Genomic DNA, 23,020 nt, shown 5'->3' on the forward strand with positions numbered 1-23,020 from the left:
TCTAGCGGAGTTGTTTGAGTGAACCGGTGTGGACTTGAAGGGCCGAGATGGCCTGTTTCCATGCCATAAACTGTTATATGGTGTCGTTGTAGAGACTGGAGAGCAGTTTCCCAAGCTAAAACACGAAAGTCTACATACAACGTGGTTGAAGTAAAAACACAATGGGGAAACTCAGCAGGTCAAACATAAATATGAAGATTCATGACCAATGTTTGGGGCTTGAGCCCTTCACCAAGCTATGGACAAAATGTAGGCAGGCGCCTGAACAAATTGGTGGGAGTGGGCAGGGGGAGGAGCACCGTCCCACAGGCAGGATGTAGTGGTGGTTAAGGGAGGGAGGGCACACCAGTGAACAGGGGGATGGGGGTTGTTGGGGGGGGGGGGATGGCTCTGTGAATGGAGAGGGAAGGGATTGAGAAGCGAGGGAGAACGGGGAGGGGTCCAGCAGAAACTGGAGAAGCCGATGTTAATACCGTCAGGTTAGAGTGTGTCCAGGTGGAAAATTAGGTATTGCTCCCCCAATTTACAGATAGCCTTGGTTTGACCTTGCACCGTGATAGAAGTAAAAGCTCAAGTGTACTTTACGTAGCAAAGATAAAGATAAATAACCAACATTTTGTGCTCGAGCCCTTCATCAAGGTATGAGCAGAATGAAGATAGCTGCCCTTTCTACAGAGTCTACTCTTTGTTTCCTGCAGGGTTCTGTGGGAAGATTAATAGATATCTGAACAGAGGTGGTCCTGCAGGTAAGACATGTCCAAGCTTCCCATGGATGTCCCAGGAAGGTCTGAGATTCATACCGGCAGTCCCAGGGTCTGCAGTAGCGTAGATCAAAGAACATTGGAGTTGCAAACTGCAGAGCAGGGTTGGCAGGTCAGGCTGGGCCTCCTCAGCGAGAAACAAAATCGTGCTCACGTGAAGTTGTAGAATTCATTGCTGAGTCCTGGAGACTGCAGCATGCCCAGACAGCAGGGGAAGTGTTGCCCCTGAAGCTTGAGGAGGGCATAGTCTGATCGGTTAAAGGGGAGTGGGGAATTGATGTGGGACTTGGTAAATGGCACGGCACTTGGGGATCTTGGAATACAGATGAGTGGTCTCTCAGGTAAATAGGTTGTAAAAAGAGTTTTTGGCATATTGACCATCATAAATCAAAGCATTGAGTACAGGAGTTGGGATGTTATGGTAAAGTTGTCCAAGACATTGTTGAGGCCAAATTTGGAGTATTGTGTGTCATTTTGGTCACCAAATGACAGGAAAAATATTGATAAGAAGGAAAGAATTCAGTGATTTGCTAGGATGTTGCCCGGACTTCAGGAACTGAGGTTAGGATGTTAAAGTTTCCGTGCCTTCTAAACCTTCGAACAGCCAGGTTAAAAGCAACACTTTATTTGTTTTGCTAAACTTGAGAACTTGGTTTAACACAGGCGTGCGCTGCAGTTGCGCGAGTCTGCCAACTGGTCAAGATCTTCTGCTTGTGTCCAGTTTTCTGCCCTCGATCGGAGTCGGTGGTCAGGCAGGGTGCCTTCCCCAGCTGGCGGCTCCCAAGAGAGAGCACAGTCCCTGTTACTGTCAGTTTTGAGGAAAGAAACTAATATTTGGGATTTGGTATAATTTAGTCACTCATAAGTTCACATTTCTCCTTGGTCTCTCCAAGAGATGATTGTGTGAGATCTAAAAACAGAACATCCTGTTTTCACATCAAATTGACACATCCCTCTAAACCGGGGGGGGGGGGTGGGGGGCAACATTTAATTTTTAATTTAGACCTACAGCACAGTAACAGGCCATGTTAGTCCATGGGTCTATGCCACCCAATTAACCTACACCCCCGGTGAGTACTCGCAGGCCGAAATGGCCTGTTACTGAGCTGTAGGTCTAAATTAAAAACTTGGCCACTCCGTACAAAACATTTGTATATTTAATCTTCCTGATCTTTGTCACATAACCTGTGAACTCTAAGCTAATGGGAGATTTAGTAGCAGGCTAGGGTTTGCCCGGATAAGAGCAGTGTGGGGTCTCACCTTGTGTGACAGGTACTTGCATCCTCTCACAAACCAGCAAAGCAGACATGACCGTTTAAATAAAACTGATCAGTCTACATGCACAGCCAACCCTGGAGTGTAGAAGAATGAAAGGAGATTTGATGGAGATATACAAAATTGTGAGGGGTGGAGAGGAAATTCAAGGAGGCTTTTTCTCATTGAGGTTAGGGGGAGCTTAAAAACTAGAGGACCTGGGTTAAGGGTGGAAGGGGAAAGTTTCAGCGGGACATTAGGGGGAACTTCACGCAGAGAATGGTGGGAGTGTGGAATCTTAAATTAGTAAATGCAGGCTCAAAATTTAAGAAAGGATTGAATGGTTAGGGAGGACTATTTTGGATATGGTCAATGGGACCACGCTCCATAATAAGCACAGACAACAGGAAGGGCCTGTTTCTGTGCTGTAGGGTTCGACAGATGTATGACAGGTAGCTTGGGATTGCCCTCTTTCACCCCCCCTTCCCCCCCACCCCACAGAATAAATGCAGGCACTCCTCAAAGAAATGGTATAATTTGATTTGGCCTCTGCAGCAGAAAGAACTCGTCAGGCAGCAACTGTGGAGGGGAAGGGCTGGTGGTCGCCTCCTGCCAAGTCCCTTGTGTCAAGACTTAGAGTGCAGAACGGTGGTTTTCAACTGTAGGATGCCACAGGTGCTCTGCGGTTAGTAAGGATTTATTGAAGGTGGTATGGGAGTGGGGGAAAAAAATCCAGGTTGGTAGGTGATGGGTGGAATGAAATAAGCGAGGGGTGATGGGTGGAATGAAGTAAATGAGAGGTGATGGGCAAGTGGAACCATTCTCCCAGGTCCTCAGACTCCATTGTATCTGTTCCAATGTTGAGACCCTTTCGTCAGGTGTCTCTGTGATGTCCTCCCCTCTTCCGTTGTTAACAAAGCCCTTGACTCCACCTCGTGCACTTCCAGTTATTCTGCTTTGGCACAGAAGCAGGATTGAGTTCCCTCCGCCCTGTCAGCCAACAAATCATTCTCTGCAATTTCTGCCACTTTGAAATTCCTCCACCAGGCACATCTTCCCCCTCTCCTCTCCTTTCAGCATTCCAATTGTGGTTCCCAGGTCCACCATCCTTCTTGTTCCACTTTCCCTTGCATCTAGTTCAAGTTTATTGACATCCGATTGTACAAGTACAACCCGATGAAAGTGTGTTCTCCGATCCTCTGTGCAAACACATCCAAGCATGACAAACAATACATACACAGTAGAGAAGCAGGTATCTAAATAAATAAACAGTTAAATAAATAGTGGAGTTTTGGATGGTGAGTGTGAGCCGTTCCTTCGGTCGTTCAGCATTCTCACTGCCTGTGGGAAGAAGCTGTTCCTCAGCCTGGTGGTGCTGGCTCTGATCCTCCTGGATCTCTTCCCCAATGGGAGCAGCTGAAAGATGCAATGTGTGGGGTGGAAGGGGTCCTCAGTGATTTTGCTTGCCCTCTTCAGACAATGATCCCGGTAGATCATGTCAATGAGGGGCAGAAAGACTCCAGCAATCCTTTCTGCTACTTTTTTGGTAATATTTATCATTTTGTATATATTTAACAATCAACAAACATGTAAAACATTAAGAGAACCCCTTCCCCTCTATACATCCTATTAAACAGAGAAAGAATGAAGTAAAAGATCACCCCATTGTCAGTAAAACACGTGGAGACATGATAATTCCCCAGTGTTAAAATCTTTACCGAGGTCTACTGGCTGACCAGTCATGATCGTAACCCTGTATTGGTGCCAGTGAGGCACCTATATGCTCTAAATAAGGCCGCCAGATTTTTAGGGAGGTGTTACATCCCTTTTTGAGATTGTAAGTGACCTTTTCAAGTGGGACGCAGCTATTCATCTCCGAAGACCACCTCTCCATGAGTAGATGGGGGTCAGACTTCCATGTTACCACGATGCACTTCTGTGAATTTAATTTGAGAATTAGATAAAGTTCCCCAGAAGACAAAGCTCAGGTTCTACTGGGAAGGTGACTCCTGTGACCTTGGTTAGGGTGTTCTCAGCCGCACTTGTGATCCTGTGGATTGGCCTCCTGTTGTGCACCTGTTCTGTCATTCTCTTCCCAGGTGAGGTAGAGGTTCGCTTGTACGAATCCATTTCTCTTCTTTGGGCACTCATTGGCTCAGACTGTTTGTTTTTCTCTCTCCGGAAATGGGTGATGTATCTAGACTAACCGGCTGGGCTTGCTTGCCAGGTCTCCGTTTCGCAACTCACATTCTTTCATCCAGATAAACACAAAAACCTGCATACGATGGAATCTTGGCCCAAGCAATGATCAGCCGGAAGGACTCAGCGAGTCAGGCAGCACCCACGGGTAGACGTGGTCAGTCAACATTTTGGGTCTGGGCCCTTTATCAAGACTAAAGTAGAAAGGGGGAGTTATAGGGCTCTGATAGCTCAGTGGTTAGAGCACTGGCCTTGTAAACCAGGGGTCGCGAGTTCAATCCTGGGGCTTCATTTCTCTGAGGGGTGCTGGATAAAGTGCCGACTCTACAATAGACAAAGTTGAAGATGTATGTAACATTCTCATGTTAATGGGGAAAGAAGCCAAGGAGGGGCTGAGAGGTACTAGAGTACTGTACAGAAGGTGGGAGAGGAGGAGAGACCATAGAACCATAAATGAAATAAAAATAAAACATAAACTCAATATCATAAGAAGTCAAATAGAAAAAAAAAGATAATAAATGGGAATAACTTAAAAAAAAAATTCTCCTAATCTATCCCCTTGCCTCCTGAAGTTATCTAGCAAGTATACTTATACTGCGGTGGCTCACATCTCTGTGAGCGAACTGGCCCTGCTTGTACTGCCGCGCTGGCGGGGCAGCTGCAGAAGATGGCGCCGTGGCTTAGGATACAGCTCGCACTCTGGGCCACGTGATGATTGTGCGGGGGCAGAACTCTCATTGGCGAAATTCAAATAAACAGTTCGACTGGGAACCCTGAAAAACATTTTGGTTGTAACTCGTATAGGCCAGAAGTCGAGGACATAAAATGACACCATAAACTTAGAAAATTTAAATCTATTACAATAGAACATCTGACTTTTTAAAAAAAGTTAAGATATGGCATCATATCAGATCGCCATTGAGTATAAGTTGGAGGGACAGCATCTTTCCATCTCTAGCAATAATTACAGAGCTCCGATAGGGATTACTTAAGGTGGAATGTGAATTGGGGGGGGGCGGGGGGACGGTTTGAAAGCCACTGGCTTAGAGTAAATGAACCATTCAGGGGCAGTGATCAAGTTATTGAGTTCAATTAGATATTTAACAAGGAGGAGCTAAAGTCAGAGGTGTCGGTGTTTCAGTGAAGTAAAGGGAATCACAGTGTCATGAGTGAGGAACTGGCCAAAGTAGGTTGGAAGGAGGCATGAGCAGGGAAGACGGCAGAGCAACAGTGGATGGGCAAGAAATGGGGAAGGTAAACACATACCAAAAAAAGAGAAAGTATTCAAATAGGGAAGTGGCTGACAAGGGAAGTCGAAGCCAACGTGAAAGCGAAAGAGAGGGCATGGGAGGAAGCAAAAATTAGTGGGAAGATGGAGCATTGGGAAGCTTTTAGCCAGTTGAAAGTGACTGTGGTAAATCGCATAATTTGACATGTTTGTAGGCTACACTCTGACAAACAACCACTGGCAGTGGAAATGTCTTGCTGGTTGGGAGGATTTGTGGGCCTGTCCACAATTCTCTTTAATTTTACCATGTCATTTTGATTTGTATTATAATATAGTAAATTTCCTGGTACCTGGCAATTATGAGGATTGGTAGATGTGGGATAAATGTATTTTTTTAAATTATTTTTTAAAATTTAGAGACATACAGCATGTTAATAGACCTTTTCGGCCCATGAGCCTGTTGCTGCCCAATTAACCTACAACTCTCGGTTGTTTTGAACGGTGGCAGGAAACCGGTGCCTCCGTGGAAAAACCTACGCAGACTCGGAGAGAACGTACAAACTCCTTACAGACAGAGTGGGATTTGAACCCTGGTTCCGATTGCTGTAACAGCTTCAGGCTGACCGTGTGCCAGATGTCTAAGGGTGTCAGGGTAGGGAAGTGAGGGCAGTTACTATTTCAAGGAAGAAGGTTATCAGAAAGCTGAATGGTCCAAGGGTGGCTAAGTTTCCTGGACCAGATGGATTTCACCCTTGGGTTCTGAAAGCGGTAATGATCTTTCAGGAATCAATAGATTCTGGCATGGTACTGAAGGACTGGAGAATCACAAATGTTGCCCATTATTCGAGAAGTGATGGAGGCAGCAGAAAGGAAATTATAGACCAGTTAATCTGATGTCAATGGTTGGGAAGATGTTGGAGTCAATCGTAAAGGATAAGTTTATGGAGTACTTGGAGACGCATGACAGGATAGGCCAAAGCCAGCATGGCTTCCTTAAGGGAGAATCATGCTTGACAAACCTATTGGAATTCTTTGAGGAAGTGACCAGCTGGCTGGATAAGGGAGATCCAACAGAGGTGGTGTATTTGGAGTATCAGAAGGCCCTTAACAAAGTGCCACACACGAGGCTGCTTAAGATGGGAGGCAGTGGTGTAATGAGAAACATACTGGTATGGGTAGAGCATTGGCTGATTGGTAGGAAGCAGAGAGTTGGAATACAGGGATCCTATTCTGATTGGTTGCCAGTTGCTAGTGGTGTTGCCAAGTGTTGGGATCACTTCTTTTTATGTTGTGTATTAATGATTTGGATTATGGAATGAATGGCTTTGTGGCCAAGTTTGCAGTTGATACGTAGGTAGGTGGAGGAGCAGGTAGTGTAGGGGGGGAAACAGGGACTTGGACAGATGAGGAGAATGAGCAGAGAAGTGGCAAATGAAATACAATGTTGGAAAGTAGAAAATGTAAACAGGCAGACTATTTTCTAAATGGAGAGAAAATTGAAAATACCCAGATGCAAAGGGACATGGGAGTTTTTGTGCAGGATGGCCTGAAGGTTAACTTGCAGGTTGAGTCGATGGTGAAGAAGGCGAATGCAACATTGGCGTTCATTTCAAGGGGAATAGAATATAAGAGCAGAGATGTGATGTTGAGGCACTGGTGAGACCTCACTTGGAGTATTGTGGGCATTTTTAAGCTCATTTAAGAAAGGATGTGCTGACATTGGAGAAGGGTCAGAGGGGGTTTGCAGGGATGATTCTGGGAATTAAAGTATTATGAGGAACGTTTGACTGCTCTTGGCCTGTACTCGTTGGAATTTAGGAGAATGGGGGGGTGGGGGGGGAAGGAGATCTCATTGAAACATTTTGAATGTCGAAAGGCGTGGACAGAGTAGATGTAGAAAAGTTATTTCCCATGGTGGGAGAGTTTAGGACAAGAGGGCGCAACTTCAGGATTGAAAGTCGTCCGCTTAGAACAGAGGTGCAGAGGAATTTCTTCAGCCAGAGGGTGGTAAATCTGTGGAACTTGTGGCCGTAGGTGGGTGTGGAGGCCAAATCATTGGGTGTATTTAAGGCAGAGATTGATAGGTTCTTGATTAGCCAGGGCATCAAAGGTTATGGGAAGAAGCTGGGCAGTGGAGCTGGGTGTGAAAATAGATCAGCTCTTAATTAAATGGTGGGGAAAACTTGATGGGCTGAATGTCCTATTTCTGCTTCTACATCTTATGGTCGCCAGTGTAGAGGAGGCCACACCAAATGCAGTAGGCTAGGTTGGAGAAGGTGCACATGAGGTTCTGCTTCATCTGCGAGGCTCTGGATGGTTGATGGAGGAGAGGTGGGGGGGTGGGGTAGTAAGATATCTGGGACCACCGCAGGTAGTTCCTCGGGGGGTGAGTAGGGAGGGAAGAGGAGATGAGGGCGTGTTGGTGAGACTGATCCCAGTGAAAAGCAAACAATAGTGGAGAGGGGTGGCGTGCCTTGGATTGAGATTGTGCTGAACTTGGCGGATGCGTTAGCTATGGAGGCTGGTGGGGTGGAAAGGGAGGAGCGCAGTGACTCTGTCCTTGTTCTAACTGAGAGGATTGTTTTTTTTTACACCCTGGGGAAAAGTAGACCATCTACCTTATAATTTTCTAAACCTGCTTGGCCATCCCTCAGCCTCTGACACATCCAAAAATAAACTTCCAAGTTTGTCCAACATCACCTTCGATCATTCATTGCAAAACTTTACAAACATACAAATCCTAAAAATATCAAATAGTTACAAACTACTTAACATTAGAAATTATGGACGTAAATAGATAGCGAAAGCTGACATGTAGCTGGTAACACAACATAGTCTATATGTCAGGGGTGGCCAACCTTTTAATTTTTAATTTAGACATACAGCACTGTAACAGGCCATTTTGCCCCATAAATACGTACCGGCGGTGTAGGTTAATTGTGCGGCACGGACACCTGAGCTGAAATGGCCTGTTACTGCAGCTTTCTTAAAGGAAAAAGCCTCTCTACGTCAACCTTAATAATTTTAAATACCTCAATCAAATCCCTTCTCCACCTTCTACAAAGAATAAAGACCTAACTTATTTAACCTTTCCCTATAACTTGGACCCTGTAACCCCAGCAACATTCTAGTAAATCTTCTGTGCACTCCACGTTGTTGATATTCTTTCCTCTACTTTGGTAACCAAACTTGGCCTCACCAAGGCCTTGTACAAATTTTAACATAACATCTCAGCTCCTATACTCAATGCTCTGATTTATAAATGTCAAAGTACCATAAGATTTCTTCATCACCCTATCCACATGTGACTTCACTTTCAGGGAACAATGTCCCATTGTTCCTAGATCCCTCTGTTCTACTGCACTCTTCACTGTCCTACCATTCGCCACATATGTCCTATTTTGATAAGCCCTACCAAAATGTAACACCTCACACTTGTCTACATTAAACTCCATCTACCATCTTTCAGCCCACTCTTCTAACTGGCCTAAATCTGGCCTAAATCCCTCTGCAATCCAAAGCTCCAACTCTATAACCAGCTAGAATACTGTGCACAGTCCACCTGTAGAAGTTTTCAAGAGTTTTCAGTGATATATTGAATCACCTCAGACACCTCACCAAATATAGCCGCTGGTGTGCCTTCTTCCAGGACAGATCCTTGGAGATGTTGACACCCAGGAATTTGATGTTCTTGACCCGCTCCAAGACTGAGCCCTTGATGAAGACTGTGTCATGTTCCCTGACTCCTTCCTGATGCCTACAATCATCTCCATTGTTTTGGTAACATTGAGAACAAGGTTGTTGTTGTGACACCATTTCAAGAGCTGCTCTCTCTCTCCCTCCTGTCCACTTCCTCATTGCTGTCTGTGATTCTGCTGGCAACCGTGGTGTAATTGGAAAACATGTAGATAGTGTTGGAATTGTGACTGGTCACACAGTCATGGGTGTATAATGAGTAGAGCAGTGGGCTAAGCACATATCCTGCAACGACATTGCTGCCATTTCATACTGACTGTGGACTTCTGATGAGGAAGTCAAAGATCCAGATGCTGTGGTGTGGGGGGGGGGGGGGAGGGGGGGTGTACAGAGGCCTAGAGTTTGTAGCTTCTTGACCAGCACTGAGGGATTAATGGTGTTGAAGGCCGAGCTGTAGTGGACGACGCCTTGCGAGGTTCACATTCTTGAATGATGTCGCTCTCGGAGACAGATATCATAGGTCCTCAGCCTTTGCAGGGATTCTTGTTGGCATTATTTGGTTCTTCTTTTCAAAGTGGACGTAGATGGTGTTCAGCTCTATGTAAAGAAAGCTTTTGGCATATTAGTATTCAAAAATACAAGTATTGAGTGTAGGAGTTAGGATGGGGTAAAACCCAAGATTCTGTTGGCACTGTGGTTAAGTGGAAAAAAAGCACACAAATGCTGGAGAAACTCAGCAGGTCAAACAGTGCCTTTATGTAGCAAAGGGGCAAACTTGTTCAAGGGAAGCATCCTTTGGAGCCCTTTCACAGAGTTGTAGTGGGGCAGACTTTGGAAGTTGTACAAGACTTTGGTGAGGCCAAATTTGGAGTATTGCCCACAATTTTGGTCACTGAACGACAGAAAAGATATCAATAAGATAGAGAGAGTGCAGAGAAGATTTACTGGGATGTTGCCTGGACTTCAGGGACTGAATTGCAGGGAAAGGTTAAACAGGTTAGGACTTTATGCCCTGGAGTGTAGAAGAATGAGGGAGATTTAATAGAGGTACTTAACATTTTGGACAGGTACATGGTTGGGAGGGGTATGGAAGTCTGTGGACTGGGTGCATGTCAGTGGGACTAGGCAAAAGAAAAATGGTTTGAAGGGTCGAGGGGGCCTGTTTCTGTGCTGTAGAGATTTCTGGTTCTATTGTACTCAGGAGAGTAAACAAACGACCATGACTAACTGTGTCAGATTCTTTTTGTCTATATACTTTGTATTTTCATGTTCCTCATGTAAAGTCTCCATGATGTTTTGCAGGTTGTGAAAATGGAGTTCGGCAGGGAATTTCCTGCGTCATGGTAAGTAAATTACTTGCGTTGATCAAGTTTTATCCAATACTTAGTGGATCTGTGGAGGGATGGGGTAATGATGAGATATAGCCTGGGAGATGCTAGCCTCAACATGGCAGAGAGAGGACACCTCAGGAGACGGGGCTTCCACATCCAGAGATTCTACGAGCTGGAGATCCACTTTCCAGATTCGCAAAATATGTCTTCACTCACAGCAACTTTTATTTGTGATTCATTACAACACAGAAGGCCATTCAGTCCATTGACTCGCAGACATTCCCATTAACCCCATTCTCCCTCTTCCCTAAAGGGACGTTTAGATGCCCTTGGATACCCCCCCCCCCCCCCCCCCGTCCTTCATTCTAACCTCCTACAACACTAGGGACAATTCTCAGTTGCAAATATCCGCCCTTCTTTGTGACGAGGATGGAAACTGGAACACGGGGGGTGGTGGAAGGGAGGAATTATTGCCAAATCCACACGGACAGCACTGGAGGTCAGGATCTTTAGTGACGTTGGCTGCCTATTTGAGGTAGCACCTCTTTATCAGGAAAAAAAACCCCTTTTCATCCTAGTGGCATGGAGCAATTATGCAGAGAACCTGTATAACATGGTTTCGAAAAGCATGGGTTTTGACGTAATGTGGTTTGAAATTTCTGACCCGCAGTTTTAAATTTGCAACGCTAAGGTTTTATTGTTGTTGCTATTTAAACCACCTCGTAACACTTTGCAAGGCTTTAGTTTAAAATATTTGAAATATAGGCACTGAGCTGTGGAATAGAGAGAGAGTTCATTAACTGCGTTGAAAGTTATTGCTGTCCCCGCTGTGATCGGGCTCCTGCACTAACCCGCAGCCTTACACTGATGGGAATCTGGGGGTTTTTTCATCTCTGCTCTGATGTGGCAGATCAATGAGCTTCCAGTCCACTGAACAACACCAGATTGTATGGAGGGGAACCCCTGGGTTAGGGTTAACGACATTAGACAAATATTTTCTTAAATAAATGATGTTCACTTATTGCCAATAAAGATCAGTTTTATATTCCCTTTTATAGGATTGGAATGTATTACATTGAAGTTCACTGTAATAATACTTTGAACCAGTGGTTCTCAACCTTTTTCTTTCTACTCGCATCCCACTTTAAGTAATCCCTGTGCCATCGGTGCTCTGTGAGAACCACTGCTCTAGACCCAATTGTTACTGAAATATGGCTTGAGAAAAATGGTCATTGGCCCATTTCCTTTGAAGTTCTGAAATCGGGCACATAACGAGTTAATTAGGATTGATTAAAAACAGTGGGTTTTCAAACTTTCCCTTTCCACCCACATTCCACCTCAAGCAATCCCTTACCGAGTACCGATGGCATAGGGAATACTTAAAGTGGGATGTGAGTGGGTGGGGGGGAAGGTTGAGAACCACTGCTTTGAACTGTGCAGGTTTCCTTAACACTGAACTTGCTTGGAACGCATTAACCATGTTATTACAGGGGTATGCCTGCAGTTTGGACAATATAACAATTGGGGGAATGGAACTGATGTGTACTAACAACCCTTTTAATTGTGTTTGGGACTGAAGGGACTATGTTAGCACTAACACAGAAACAGCAATGGAAAATTCACCAGACAGTGGAAAATTCAAAATAATAGTTTTGATTAAACTATTAACGGAAGGGCCAAGATGGCCTGTTTCCATGCCATAAACTGTTATATGTTATGTTATAACATATCTTGCTTAACTAACTCTAAACTTAACCCCACTATATGCAAATGTAAAGTATGTATGTGTATAATTCAAAGTCCCACTCTGAAAAGTCAATCTTTAAAAGTTCCGCATCATTTTAATCTTTCTTGAAGGTCTTAAATTCTCAGTTCAGAAATAATTATAAAGCACTTTTAAACATCAGGCCTCTTTTACTCACAATTATGTTTCCCACACGAAGAATCTGTCCTCTTCACAAAGACAGTGAGTGGCTATTTTCTTCCATGATGAATTCACAAACCCAGACAAGGGTTAAACGAAGTGGCCAAACACAAAAATAGGCCCAGTAAAATTCTGTCCTCTGCTCCAAAGAGACACCAAAATGGTCTTCATTAATTCAATAGCCATGAATTCTTCCAGGAGTAACACACAACAAACCGCATCAATTCTGGTTACTGTAACTCAACCCTGTCCTTCACAAGGTTTCCACCCCTGAATGTTGCAGGGTTTTGACTTCTGTAAACTCCCAAGCTGAACTGTCCAAAACTAAACTCAAAATGTCTGAGTTCGGTGATCTATTTCTCTAAATCGTGCGACTGTTGCATCATCACCAATGTGAGACCCAAATCTTGGAAACCACAGTTTTATTTCTACCAAAATTCTGTCCCTTTTTCAAAACCATTCCATATTGTCTGATTTCATCTCTGTTCAAGAGGATTAAATGGCTTTGAAAAACTGGTGGCTTCCTTCAGCAGTTCTTGAAGAATTAAGACCCACTTGAAATCCATTAGCTCTGTCTGTGCCAGACACATTAACTCCGAGATTAAACTTTTCTCTGAAAACAATGGTTCGGTAAATGTGCTGTGACCTGTGTGTGACTCTGTACCAAACCACAGCTAACTTGCTAAGAATACAGATAGAATATTTTAACTCTATAATTTACTTTACTAAGACATTTTTATAAAAGAAATATAGTTTAACATTAACACAAATCTGTTACAGAATGAATGTGGATGGATTGGGTTTTGGGGAGATGGATGGAAGCTGGGTATGTGTTTGGGGTTAAGGAGTGCTCTCATAACCATACTTTTTCCTGCCAGTTCATTCCCCTTCAGTCCCATCTCTCAGCCAGTGATAGTAATCTACAAGATGGCAGCACAGCTGGAGCTGTTGAAACAGCACCATTGGTGCAGAACCACGGAGAGTAGAGACACAGCGCTCCCGCGGGGTCCATCTGCTCAGTCTGACTGCTGTCGGCCCCATGGTGGTTTTATTTAAAAATACCGCGACGTCTACACACAAGATGGCGGAGCCTATGATCGCAGCAGCCACAAGGGGTTGCAGACTCTGGGGAAGGAGAGGTGTGGCGCAGGGACCAGAAAACAGGGAGACCAATGCCACCCCCACCCCTTTTGTTTGAGAAGGAGAAGCAGAGGAGAGGACCCATGGGACAGTGACCATGGTAGCGGATCAGTGAGATGTTTTACGGTTTCACTCTCTGTGTGACACTTGGAGAAAAATCTGTTTGACTCTCTGCTTGCAAAACCACATGACCTTTTGAGAACAGCAAACTGCCTTCAGATAGACCGCAGCACTGGACCCAATCTTCTGTGTCTGTTCATCTGTGGATTTCCAAAACAATAATCCATTACACCACAGCATGTCCAATTAATACCAACTTGTGAAGTCTTCCACAAAGCAGTTTCCATTGTCTTTACAAAGGCACTGGGAGCTTGGACTGTCTGGCTTGAGCCAAGCTCTATACGAGATGTAAAGTTGGAGAAACTCCGCCAAAATGCATAATCACCTACCTCTCTGGGGAGGTGGTCTACGAGCCGCATATTCCAACCCCTCTCTGAGAGGGATAATCTCTGCAGCGCAGCCCTCCTCCGATCGATCTGAATTAGCAGTCTAAAGCAAATTGCAGTGTTTTTATGGCATGGCAATAAATACTGAAGGAATTTCCTTCCCCAGCAGGGTTTGTATCTCTGGACCTCTGTACCTTGGAGGGTTGAGGAGTGAGATCATGTGAGGTTTTTAAAGAGGTGGTAGATGCATTTTTGAAAGACAGGGATTTGAGGACTGTGGGCAACTGGCGCTGAAGAGCTGTGGCCTGTGGTGGATCAGGTATGATATTAGGAGATGGTAGGGCAGAGAGCTCCGTTCTACTTGTGGCTCTCCCTAATCACCTCTTTGTGACCATGAACATAACGATTGGAGTCTTGTCCTTGATGATGTTTGCAATATCCAGAAGGAACCTGTCCCAGTTCTAAATGTCCAGTGTACAGCTGCCTAATATTTCCCCCCCCCCCCTTTCTTGCAGACCCAGGAAAGACCCTTGGTCATGGGTATGAGAACAGGAATGGCTTTTGACAATTCCAATCACCAAACAGCTCCGACTGAAGAGCCATTACTTCAAAATAACCCTGCAGCCTCCACAGAACACAGAGCTGGGTCCTTCACCAATGGCCTTCAGCGTGACCAGATTGTCGCTATGCTAAGAAACCCAGGGGATGATCCTTTGGTGAAGCAAAGTGCACATCTGCAGGTATGGTTGGGAGGATGAGAAGATTCCACTATTCTCATTAATTTTAAATGTCCATTTGGAATGTGTTCCAATACAGTAAAACCCCTGGTCTCAGGCACTCATGAGGATTGGTAGAGGGCCGATAAATGTATTTGTTTGCTTGTGGTGCCCTTACAATGCCTTACTAATACATCTTCATTAAGAATAAACAATTTAAAAGACAAAAATACAACTCCAATTATCCAAAATTGGATTATCCAAAATCCTCAGTTATCTGAAATATTTTAGATCCAGAAATTGCATCATAGGTTGGGGGGAAAAAATTCACCTGACGTGAAAACAGAACGACATTTCAGGTAACTCTCTCCCCTCTCTCTTTCCATTTCTTCGTTATCTACCCCTATTGACTTTTCTCTTCAACTCTCCCTCTCAAACTGCGCGCCACTATCTCCCAGCTGCAAGCGGTCAGAAGAAACCCTTGTACCTGGCATCGTCAAGGAGAGCAGCCTCCCGGGCAGGAGCGGGGACTTCAGTGGGGGAGGTGTCAGTGATTGTCCGTGGTCGTTGGGAGGGGGAGTTTGCGTGACCGAAGACTGGGTCTGTGTCGGGCTCTAACATCGAGAAGCAGGACGCCAAGCCCCAACAGCCCCTGCTGGAATGAGCCCACTGGGCAACGAGAGCCTGCCTCCTTGCCAAAGAGTTACGATCGTTCCGAGAAGCATCCCTGGGGATCGGTGGTGGTGGTGGGGACGTGTCGGGGATCAGCGGTGGTAGTTGGGAGATCTCTGTGATCGGCAGCATTTTTTTGGTGAGACTTAAACATATAAACATAATCTTAATGCTTTTTTTTGAAAATGTTATTTTTTCATTTGCATCAATACAAACATATAAATTCTTCATCATAATGTAATAAAAAAGATACATAAATTTATCTTTTTATCCCCCTCCCTCCCCAAACAAAAAGAGAGAAAACACTTGAATTTATTTATCATACACTATTCATATATTCCTAACATTATTCTATTCAACATATTATTTTATCCTGTACATATTAATTGGGAGGAGCGGGTGTTTATGGACGATGTGGATGGACTCTTACTGATGAAATCCATATATGGTTTCCAAATCATATAAAAATTCCCAGGTTGATTCCTTAAATTATATGTAATCTTTTCCAATGGTGTACTATTTTAAATTTCTGTATGCCACCTATCCAGCCATATAAAATTACCTGACTTCCAAGTTATTGCCATACATTTGTCTGACTTCAATTTAGTATCAGTGTCATATAAATCACCAAGCAAAAATATTCTGAGATCTTTTGGTAACTATCTTCATAATTTTTCCCAATAATATATATATTATCTTAATGCATTATCTTATCTTAAGGCAAAAAACCTTGCCTTGTTGTTTAAACACTGTTACAAGTGATTTACTGTTGGTGGTGGGGTGTTTTTTTTTTAAAAAAAAAGGCCAGTTATCCAAAAAAATGTAACCAGGCCCTGTTTCTGTGAGGCAGTAGTCTTCGAAATCTCACAAAACCCATAGCAAGTAATGGCAGGCAGGAGCAAGAGGATGGTGACCTTCTCCTGCCGCCTTGTGTTTTTCATGTTCCATCCAGCAGATTCATAATGATTTTAACAATATGATGATTGGAGCCTTACTGTTGATGATGTTGGCCAGTGGAAATTGCAATACAGTAAATTCCCTGTTATTGGGAATTCAAGCAACTGACGAAAAAATGGCAGAAGATAAATAGGTTTAAAAAAAAAAGTTTAAAATGGTGCCCCTAGTGGACAGTTTGTTAGTTGTGCAACACGCGGTCTTAAGCAACTGGAAAATTCACTTATCCAGCATCTACCAATCCCCATAGGTGCCAGATGTCCGGTAGGGGGTGGGTGGGAGGTGTTACATGAATCTTTTCTAAATGTCCAGTGTACAGCAGCCTAATATCCACCTTTTCTTGCAGGCAAAGGAAAATCCCTTGGGGTCAGGCATAAGAGAAGGTGCAGCTTTTGACAATTCCAGTCGTCAAATGTTTCCCGATAAGGAGCAAGCTCAGACCGAGAAGGAGCCTTTACTTCAGAGTATCCCTGAAGCCGCTGCATTACACAGAGCTGGTTCCTTCAAGGACCCTTGCTATGGCCAGGCTGTTGCTGTGCCAAGAGACCTAGGGAATACGACTTTGGTGGAACCAAGTGGGTTGACTTATCCCGGTGCTTCTGCCATGGACTCACTGCATAACTGTGGAACCAGGAGTGTGCACAGAGCTTCACCATCAGCTCCTTGTGTGGAGAAGGTAAGCACCCACCTCCCCACCATTGTAAACATTTCCTCCTCTCTCACCATATGGACATTTTGCATGAGGTGGGGTGATGACCAAATTTCTCTGCTATGATTCTGTATGCTGAACCAGAGGCCTGGCCCATAACAGAACGATGGGTGTATGTTCAGAATCAGAAATGATTGTTATGAACATGTCATGAAATTCCAAATTTTGCAGCAACATCACAGGGCAAATATTTATATAAAGCACCTTACAAAAAGAAATAATATTAGAAAAATTAAGAGTTAAGGTCAGGCAGTGCCTGAGGATCATTGATCATTCAGGAATCTGATGGCAGCGGGGAAGAAGCTGACCTTGTGCCGCTGAGTGCTTGCCTTCAGGCTCCTGGACCTTTTTCCCAATGGTAGAATGGAGGGCATGGCCTGGGTTGTGGGGTCTTTGAGGGTAGAGGCTGTGATTTTTTTAAGACACCACCTCATGTTGATGTCCTCGATGGAGTGAAGTCTGGTGCCTGTGATGTCACAGGCTGTTAACAACCCTCTGGAGTTTATTCTTGTCCTGAGAGTTGGCACCTCCATACCAGGCAGTGATGCAACCAGCCAGAATGTTCTCCATGGTCCACCTGTAGAGGTTTACGAGAGTCTTTGGTGATATACCAAATCTCCTCAAACTCTTGGAATGAAACCTTCTCATTAAAGAATATTATGTTATTCAATAGATTGACATGATAGATGCTGAATATTTCCCCTGCTGGAAAATGTTGAACCATGTGACCCATGGTCTCAGGATAGAGTTGGCCAGTGTGCTCACTGACGGTTATAAATCTTTAGACTTCATGCTAGAGTAATGTCAATTAATGCTTGCAACATTGAGATTGATGTTGAACACATCCTGTTGGAGGAACTCAGCAGTTCAAACAGTGGAAGAAAAATGATGGTGGATGCCAAAATTCTTTATCAAGACATATTGATGGATTATTGAGGACCAGTTGAGGGATTGGGTGAGAAGATGGAGTTGATGTGAAAGTTCACTCAGAATACAAGACCACAGGACATAGGAGCAGAAATAGGGTCTTCAGCCCATTGAGTCTGCCCGGCCATTTAATCATGAGCTGATCCATTTCCCCACTCAGCCCCACTGCCTGGCCTTCTCCCCATAACCTTTGATGCCCTGGCTAATCAAGAACCTCAGTCTTAAATATACCCAGTGACTTCCACAACCGCCTGTGGCAACAAATTCCACAGATTTGTCACCCTCTGACTGAGTTCTAAGCAGATGCCCTTCAATCCTGAAGTTGTGCCCTCTTGTCCTAGACTCTCTCACCATGGAGAAACAACCTTTCTACATCAACTCTGCCCATGCCTTTCAACCAAAGGCAGAGGTGAAGTGGCCATTCCAGAGGCAGGTTCTTGTCCGAGCCATCATATGGTACCTTCATGCCAGTGACATGATAGACCAGTGGTTCTCAACCTTTTTCTTCCCACCCACATCCCACTTTAAGTAATTCCTGTGCCATCGGTGCCCTGTGATTAGTAAGGGATTGCTTAAGGTGGGATGTGGGAGGGAAGGGAAGGTTGAGAATCATTGCTCTTTACCCAGTTGTCACTGAAATATTTTACTTGAGAAAAATGGTCATTGGCCCACTTCCTTTGGAGTTCTGAAACTGTGCACATAACGAGTCAATTAGGGACGATTAAAACAGTGGTTTTCAAACTTTTTCTTCCCACTCACATCCCACCTTAAGCAATCCTTTACTAAAAATCACAGCACCGATGGCAGAGGGAAGAAAAAGGTTGAGAACCACTGCAGTTGATCCTCATGATGCAAGGTGGCGTTCGCTGTCGCAAGTGGAGGCAAATTTGGGGCAAATTCAGATCTGATGAATAAAATGATCCATCACGGTCCAGTGAAGGTTTAAAAATTATGTGTATTCAGCCATTGAAGCTGACTGCTGTAAATTACATAATTTGATGTTGTAGGCCACACAACCATTGTCTTGCTGCTACACATGTGGTTGGGAGGATTTGTGAGCCTGTCCACAGTTCTACTTAATTTTACCATGTCATTTTGGTTGATATTATAATGTTATATTTAGTTAATCTTTGCAGCTTGTCTTTCCATCAGTTGCAAATGCTGAAGCTTTGATCCTACAAGAGCTCACAGTGGGAGTTTTGACAATACCCATGTAATGATTTCAAGATATGTCAGGAAATTTATCCACTTTGCCATTGGCCCTTGTACCCGCCAGTCGTAGAACCATTCAGTGCGGAAATGGATCTTTCAGCCCTCAGTGCAGGCAGGCTGTCAACTAATCTTATTCTATTCTCCACGCATTCTCATCAACTCCCACCCAGGTTCTACCCTTCACCCAAAATTAAGGAGGCGATTTACAGTGGCCAATCAAGCTACTGTGACTTTGGGATGTGGTGACCGGGGATACGTGCAGATCTCGTACTTGCACCACTGGAGGTCGGGATTAAACCCAGGTCTCTGAAGCCAATGAGGCCTTGACTCTTAAATGGGAGACTCTGGGGTCAAGGGCAATGCACCAAGGTGCTGGAGAAAAGCAGCAGGTCACGCAGCATCCAAAGAAATCTGCCTGACCAAAGGCCTGAAATGATGGTCAGCCTTTACCTCCTACGGATGCTGCGCGAGCTGATGAGTTTCTCCAGCAAGTTTGAGGCATTGGCCCTGCCCCCTGCGACACTGGTTGGAGAGCAGAATGTAACCAGGACCCCCCCCCAGTCTTCTAAATCTCATTAAACCCATCAAAATAAATAGCTGAATTAAAGGCCTGCACTCGCTCGGGGCCTGCGTTCAGTAACCTCTGTTCTAATGCATCAAAAGCTGCAGAGTGAGAACTGAACAAGGAAGAAGACGTTTAGAAGCGACACAATTTGTCACCTGGTGAGATGGGGAATAATTAATGCTAGAGTTTTTTTTAAATACACAAAAGCACTGGAGAAACTCAGCAGGTCCTCCTTTATGTGGCAAAGGTGTACATCTGATGATTTGGGCCAGAGCCACTGGTTATATATCTTTGCAACGTAAAGAATGTTGCGGGACCTGCTGGGTTTCAACAGCACTTTCGTGCATATAAATAATCACAGCGTCTGCAGACTGTCCTGTTTAACTGTAGTTTTTTAATCTTTTTTTTGAAGAAACTTAAACACAAGTAGCTCATTCTGCCCTTTTTTTTTGAAAAACAGGTAACTGACAAACACCCTTGTACAACTAATGAATCCAAGGATATAGAAGGTAATTTTCCAAGCTATTGTCCTGAAAGGTTGGGTGTTGGTTGGTGCCTGGGGCTGGAATCAATTCTGGTTTGTCGGACTCTAATGAGGTTGAGAGTTTGGATTCTAATCCTTGCATTCAGATTCCATTGCGATGTTGGCCCTTGTAATCTGGGCTAGTCTTGCAACTCTACTAGATTGTTGCACTCGATCCATTTCTGGTCTCTCGCACCTTTTCAAATGTAATTCTTTCATAATGTGCTTTCAGCTGCACAGGACGTGACCTCTGAGATTCCCGTCCATAAATTGTTACGTTTAAATTTTTTTAAATTTAGACACTCAGCACGGTAAAAGGCCCCTTTGGCCCATGAGTCCGTGACGCCCAATTACACCCAATTATCCCGGTAGGTTTTTGAAGGGTGGGAGGAATCCAGAGGAAAATCACTTGGACACAGGGAGAACGGACAAACTCCTTATGGACAGCATTGGATTTAGAACCCTGGGTTGCCGGCACTGTATTGGCATAACACCCCCACAATCCTCACCACCTACCCTCTGGCCAAGTGTGTCAACTTTAACCTCTGGCCTTTACTTTGTGTGTGCCATGTCCCTCCTTAACCACGGTCTAGTTCCGTTCCCCATGATCTTACCAATGTGATTGCTGTGACTGGGCGTACGAAGGTTCATTTGGAAGGTGGGAAGATCTTGATGAATTGGTTTGGTTTGCTTTCAGATCTGAAGCAAAGCTTCTACTTTTTTATTAAAGAGGTGCCTTTAAAAAAGTGGAAAGAGCTGATGCGTAAACTTTTCCTCACTGAGAACGAGATTGAAGCAGCGGAGCAAAATAATTGTAAAAACTTTGCTGAAGCTCAGTATCAGATGCTTAATACCTGGCTCCAGAAAACGGGGAAAGATGCCTCCATCACCACTCTGCTGACCAAGCTGAAGGAAATGAATCTTAATGAAGCAGCAGAAAAAGTAAAGCAACAATGCAGAACCAGTTCAGAGCAGAGCACATCTGAAATGATCACCTCCAGGAACGGCTTGTTCCCATCCTATAATTTTAACGTATTTTGATTGTTTACAAAGTCCATCATTTATTATTATTGTAACATTTGATGGTGAATACACTGATTTTAGGTTCAATACCATGGGCACCTCAATTAATTATAGTGCTGTCTGGCCAAGCCCTGTTCAATATGGAGGCCCCAAAAAAATCAAACCCATGTTGCCAGAACCTCTTCTCAAGCCTATAGAATGAGACAAAGGGTGGAGCAAGAGACCACAGAAGAATATCAGTCTCACCCCTCTCACTATTGACACTTCCTGTCCTGCAAGGAACAGGCAGCAGAGATTGATCGTAATGGTGCTCAGGCCTTCAGACAGGCTGGGGAAACTAAGAACAATGACAAACTAGAGTGTTATAATACTGTGCATCCTGTTAGTCTATGTATGTGTGTGTATATGTGGATATGCACCAAAGAAGAGGTACAAGGACTGCCTAAAGAAATCTCTTGGTGCCTGCCACATTGACCACCGCCAATCGGCTGATATCACCTCAAACCGTGCATCTTGGCACCGTGCCTCACAGTTCGGCGGGCAGCAACCTCCTTTGAAGAAGACTGCAGAGCCCACCTCACTGACAAAAGACAAAGGAGGAAAAACCCAACACCCAACCCCAACCAACCAATTTTCTCCTGCAACCGTGTCTGCCTGTCCCGCATCGGACTTGTCAGCCACAAACAAGCCTGCAGCTGACGTGGACATTTACCCCTCCATAAATCTTCGTCCGCGAAGCCAAGCCAAAGAAGAGAGATATATAATAATTAAAATATTAATTTAATTTTAATTTATGTTTTATAGCATTTTTAAACATTATTATTGAATCATGTATGATATTTTAAGGCTAATCCCCTACAACCCCCCTTCCCTAACCCCCCCCCAACTGTGGTGAATGTCTGCCAAGCTGCCTGTCTTCCCTCTGGTGAGCCTTGCTGTACTAACATTGGCTGTGCGTTATCTCTACTGTAAAGGACACTCCCCTTGGGTATAACTGTATATGCATCTATTGTCTTTTTTTTTGAAGACTATTTAAAATTTTATAACATGAATACAATAGAGAATTACATTTAAAGAAAAATTAAAAAAAAGCATCTATTGTCTTTCATTATTGTACCATGAGTTTCTGCCAATACCCACACTTACCACCTCCCGCGCTAGTTACTGTGGTCCGTCCATATTAAAGATCAAAGCTCCTTCCCTTCTCAGTGATTTATCCCCTGAGTGTCAACTGATTGTCACTAAGAGCCATTCTTACAGCAAAGAACCTATTAAGAGTCCGTGGCGGGCCCCAGTGGTAGTCGTGAAAAATCACACTAAGAGATGACTGGCTATTGACTGCAGCCAGACAATCAACTGTTACACTAACCTGGATGCCTACCCCCTGCCATGCATCAATGAAATGATTAATCAGATAGCGCAATACAGAGTATACTCCACTATCGACCTCAACGCAGCTTATCACCAAATCCCCATTAAGAAAAGGGGCTTTTGAGGCTGATGGGGGGGGGTTATACCAGTTTAACAGGGTACCTTTTGGGGTCACTAATGGCGTGTCCGTGTTTCAGAGGGAAATGGATGAGGTTGTTAGGACGTATGAGTTACAGGGTACGTTTCCCTATCTGGATAATGTCACTATCTGTGGGAAAACACAGGCTGAGCACGACAACAACTTAAGGAAATTTTTAGCAACAGCCAGACTTTTGCTCTTGTCACTGATCAGAAATCTGTAGCCTACAT

The 23,020-nt window shown here is 44.3% G+C and overlaps 1 protein-coding gene across 3 annotated transcripts in view; it reads left to right on the plus strand.

Moving 5' to 3' along the window:
* LOC138753939 (tumor necrosis factor receptor superfamily member 10A-like) overlaps positions 1-22,070 on the plus strand; it is a 48,336-nt gene extending 26,266 nt beyond the window's left edge. For 2 of the 3 annotated variants that reach the window (XM_069917542.1, XM_069917544.1), the window contains exons 7-12: positions 699-746; positions 10,441-10,481; positions 14,495-14,719; positions 16,668-16,997; positions 20,195-20,243; positions 20,955-22,070. In XM_069917542.1, the coding sequence (XP_069773643.1) occupies positions 699-746; positions 10,441-10,481; positions 14,495-14,719; positions 16,668-16,997; positions 20,195-20,243; positions 20,955-21,298 (1,037 nt within the window). In that variant the 3' untranslated portion in view covers positions 21,299-22,070. The remainder of the gene's footprint in view (positions 1-698; positions 747-10,440; positions 10,482-14,494; positions 14,720-16,667; positions 16,998-20,194; positions 20,244-20,954) is intronic. The other variant, XM_069917543.1, reaches the window with a different exon arrangement.
* Positions 22,071-23,020: the final 950 nt, after the last annotated feature.

This window comes from Narcine bancroftii, chromosome 2, assembly GCF_036971445.1.
Source record: "Narcine bancroftii isolate sNarBan1 chromosome 2, sNarBan1.hap1, whole genome shotgun sequence".
Classification (NCBI taxonomy): domain Eukaryota; kingdom Metazoa; phylum Chordata; class Chondrichthyes; order Torpediniformes; family Narcinidae; genus Narcine; species Narcine bancroftii.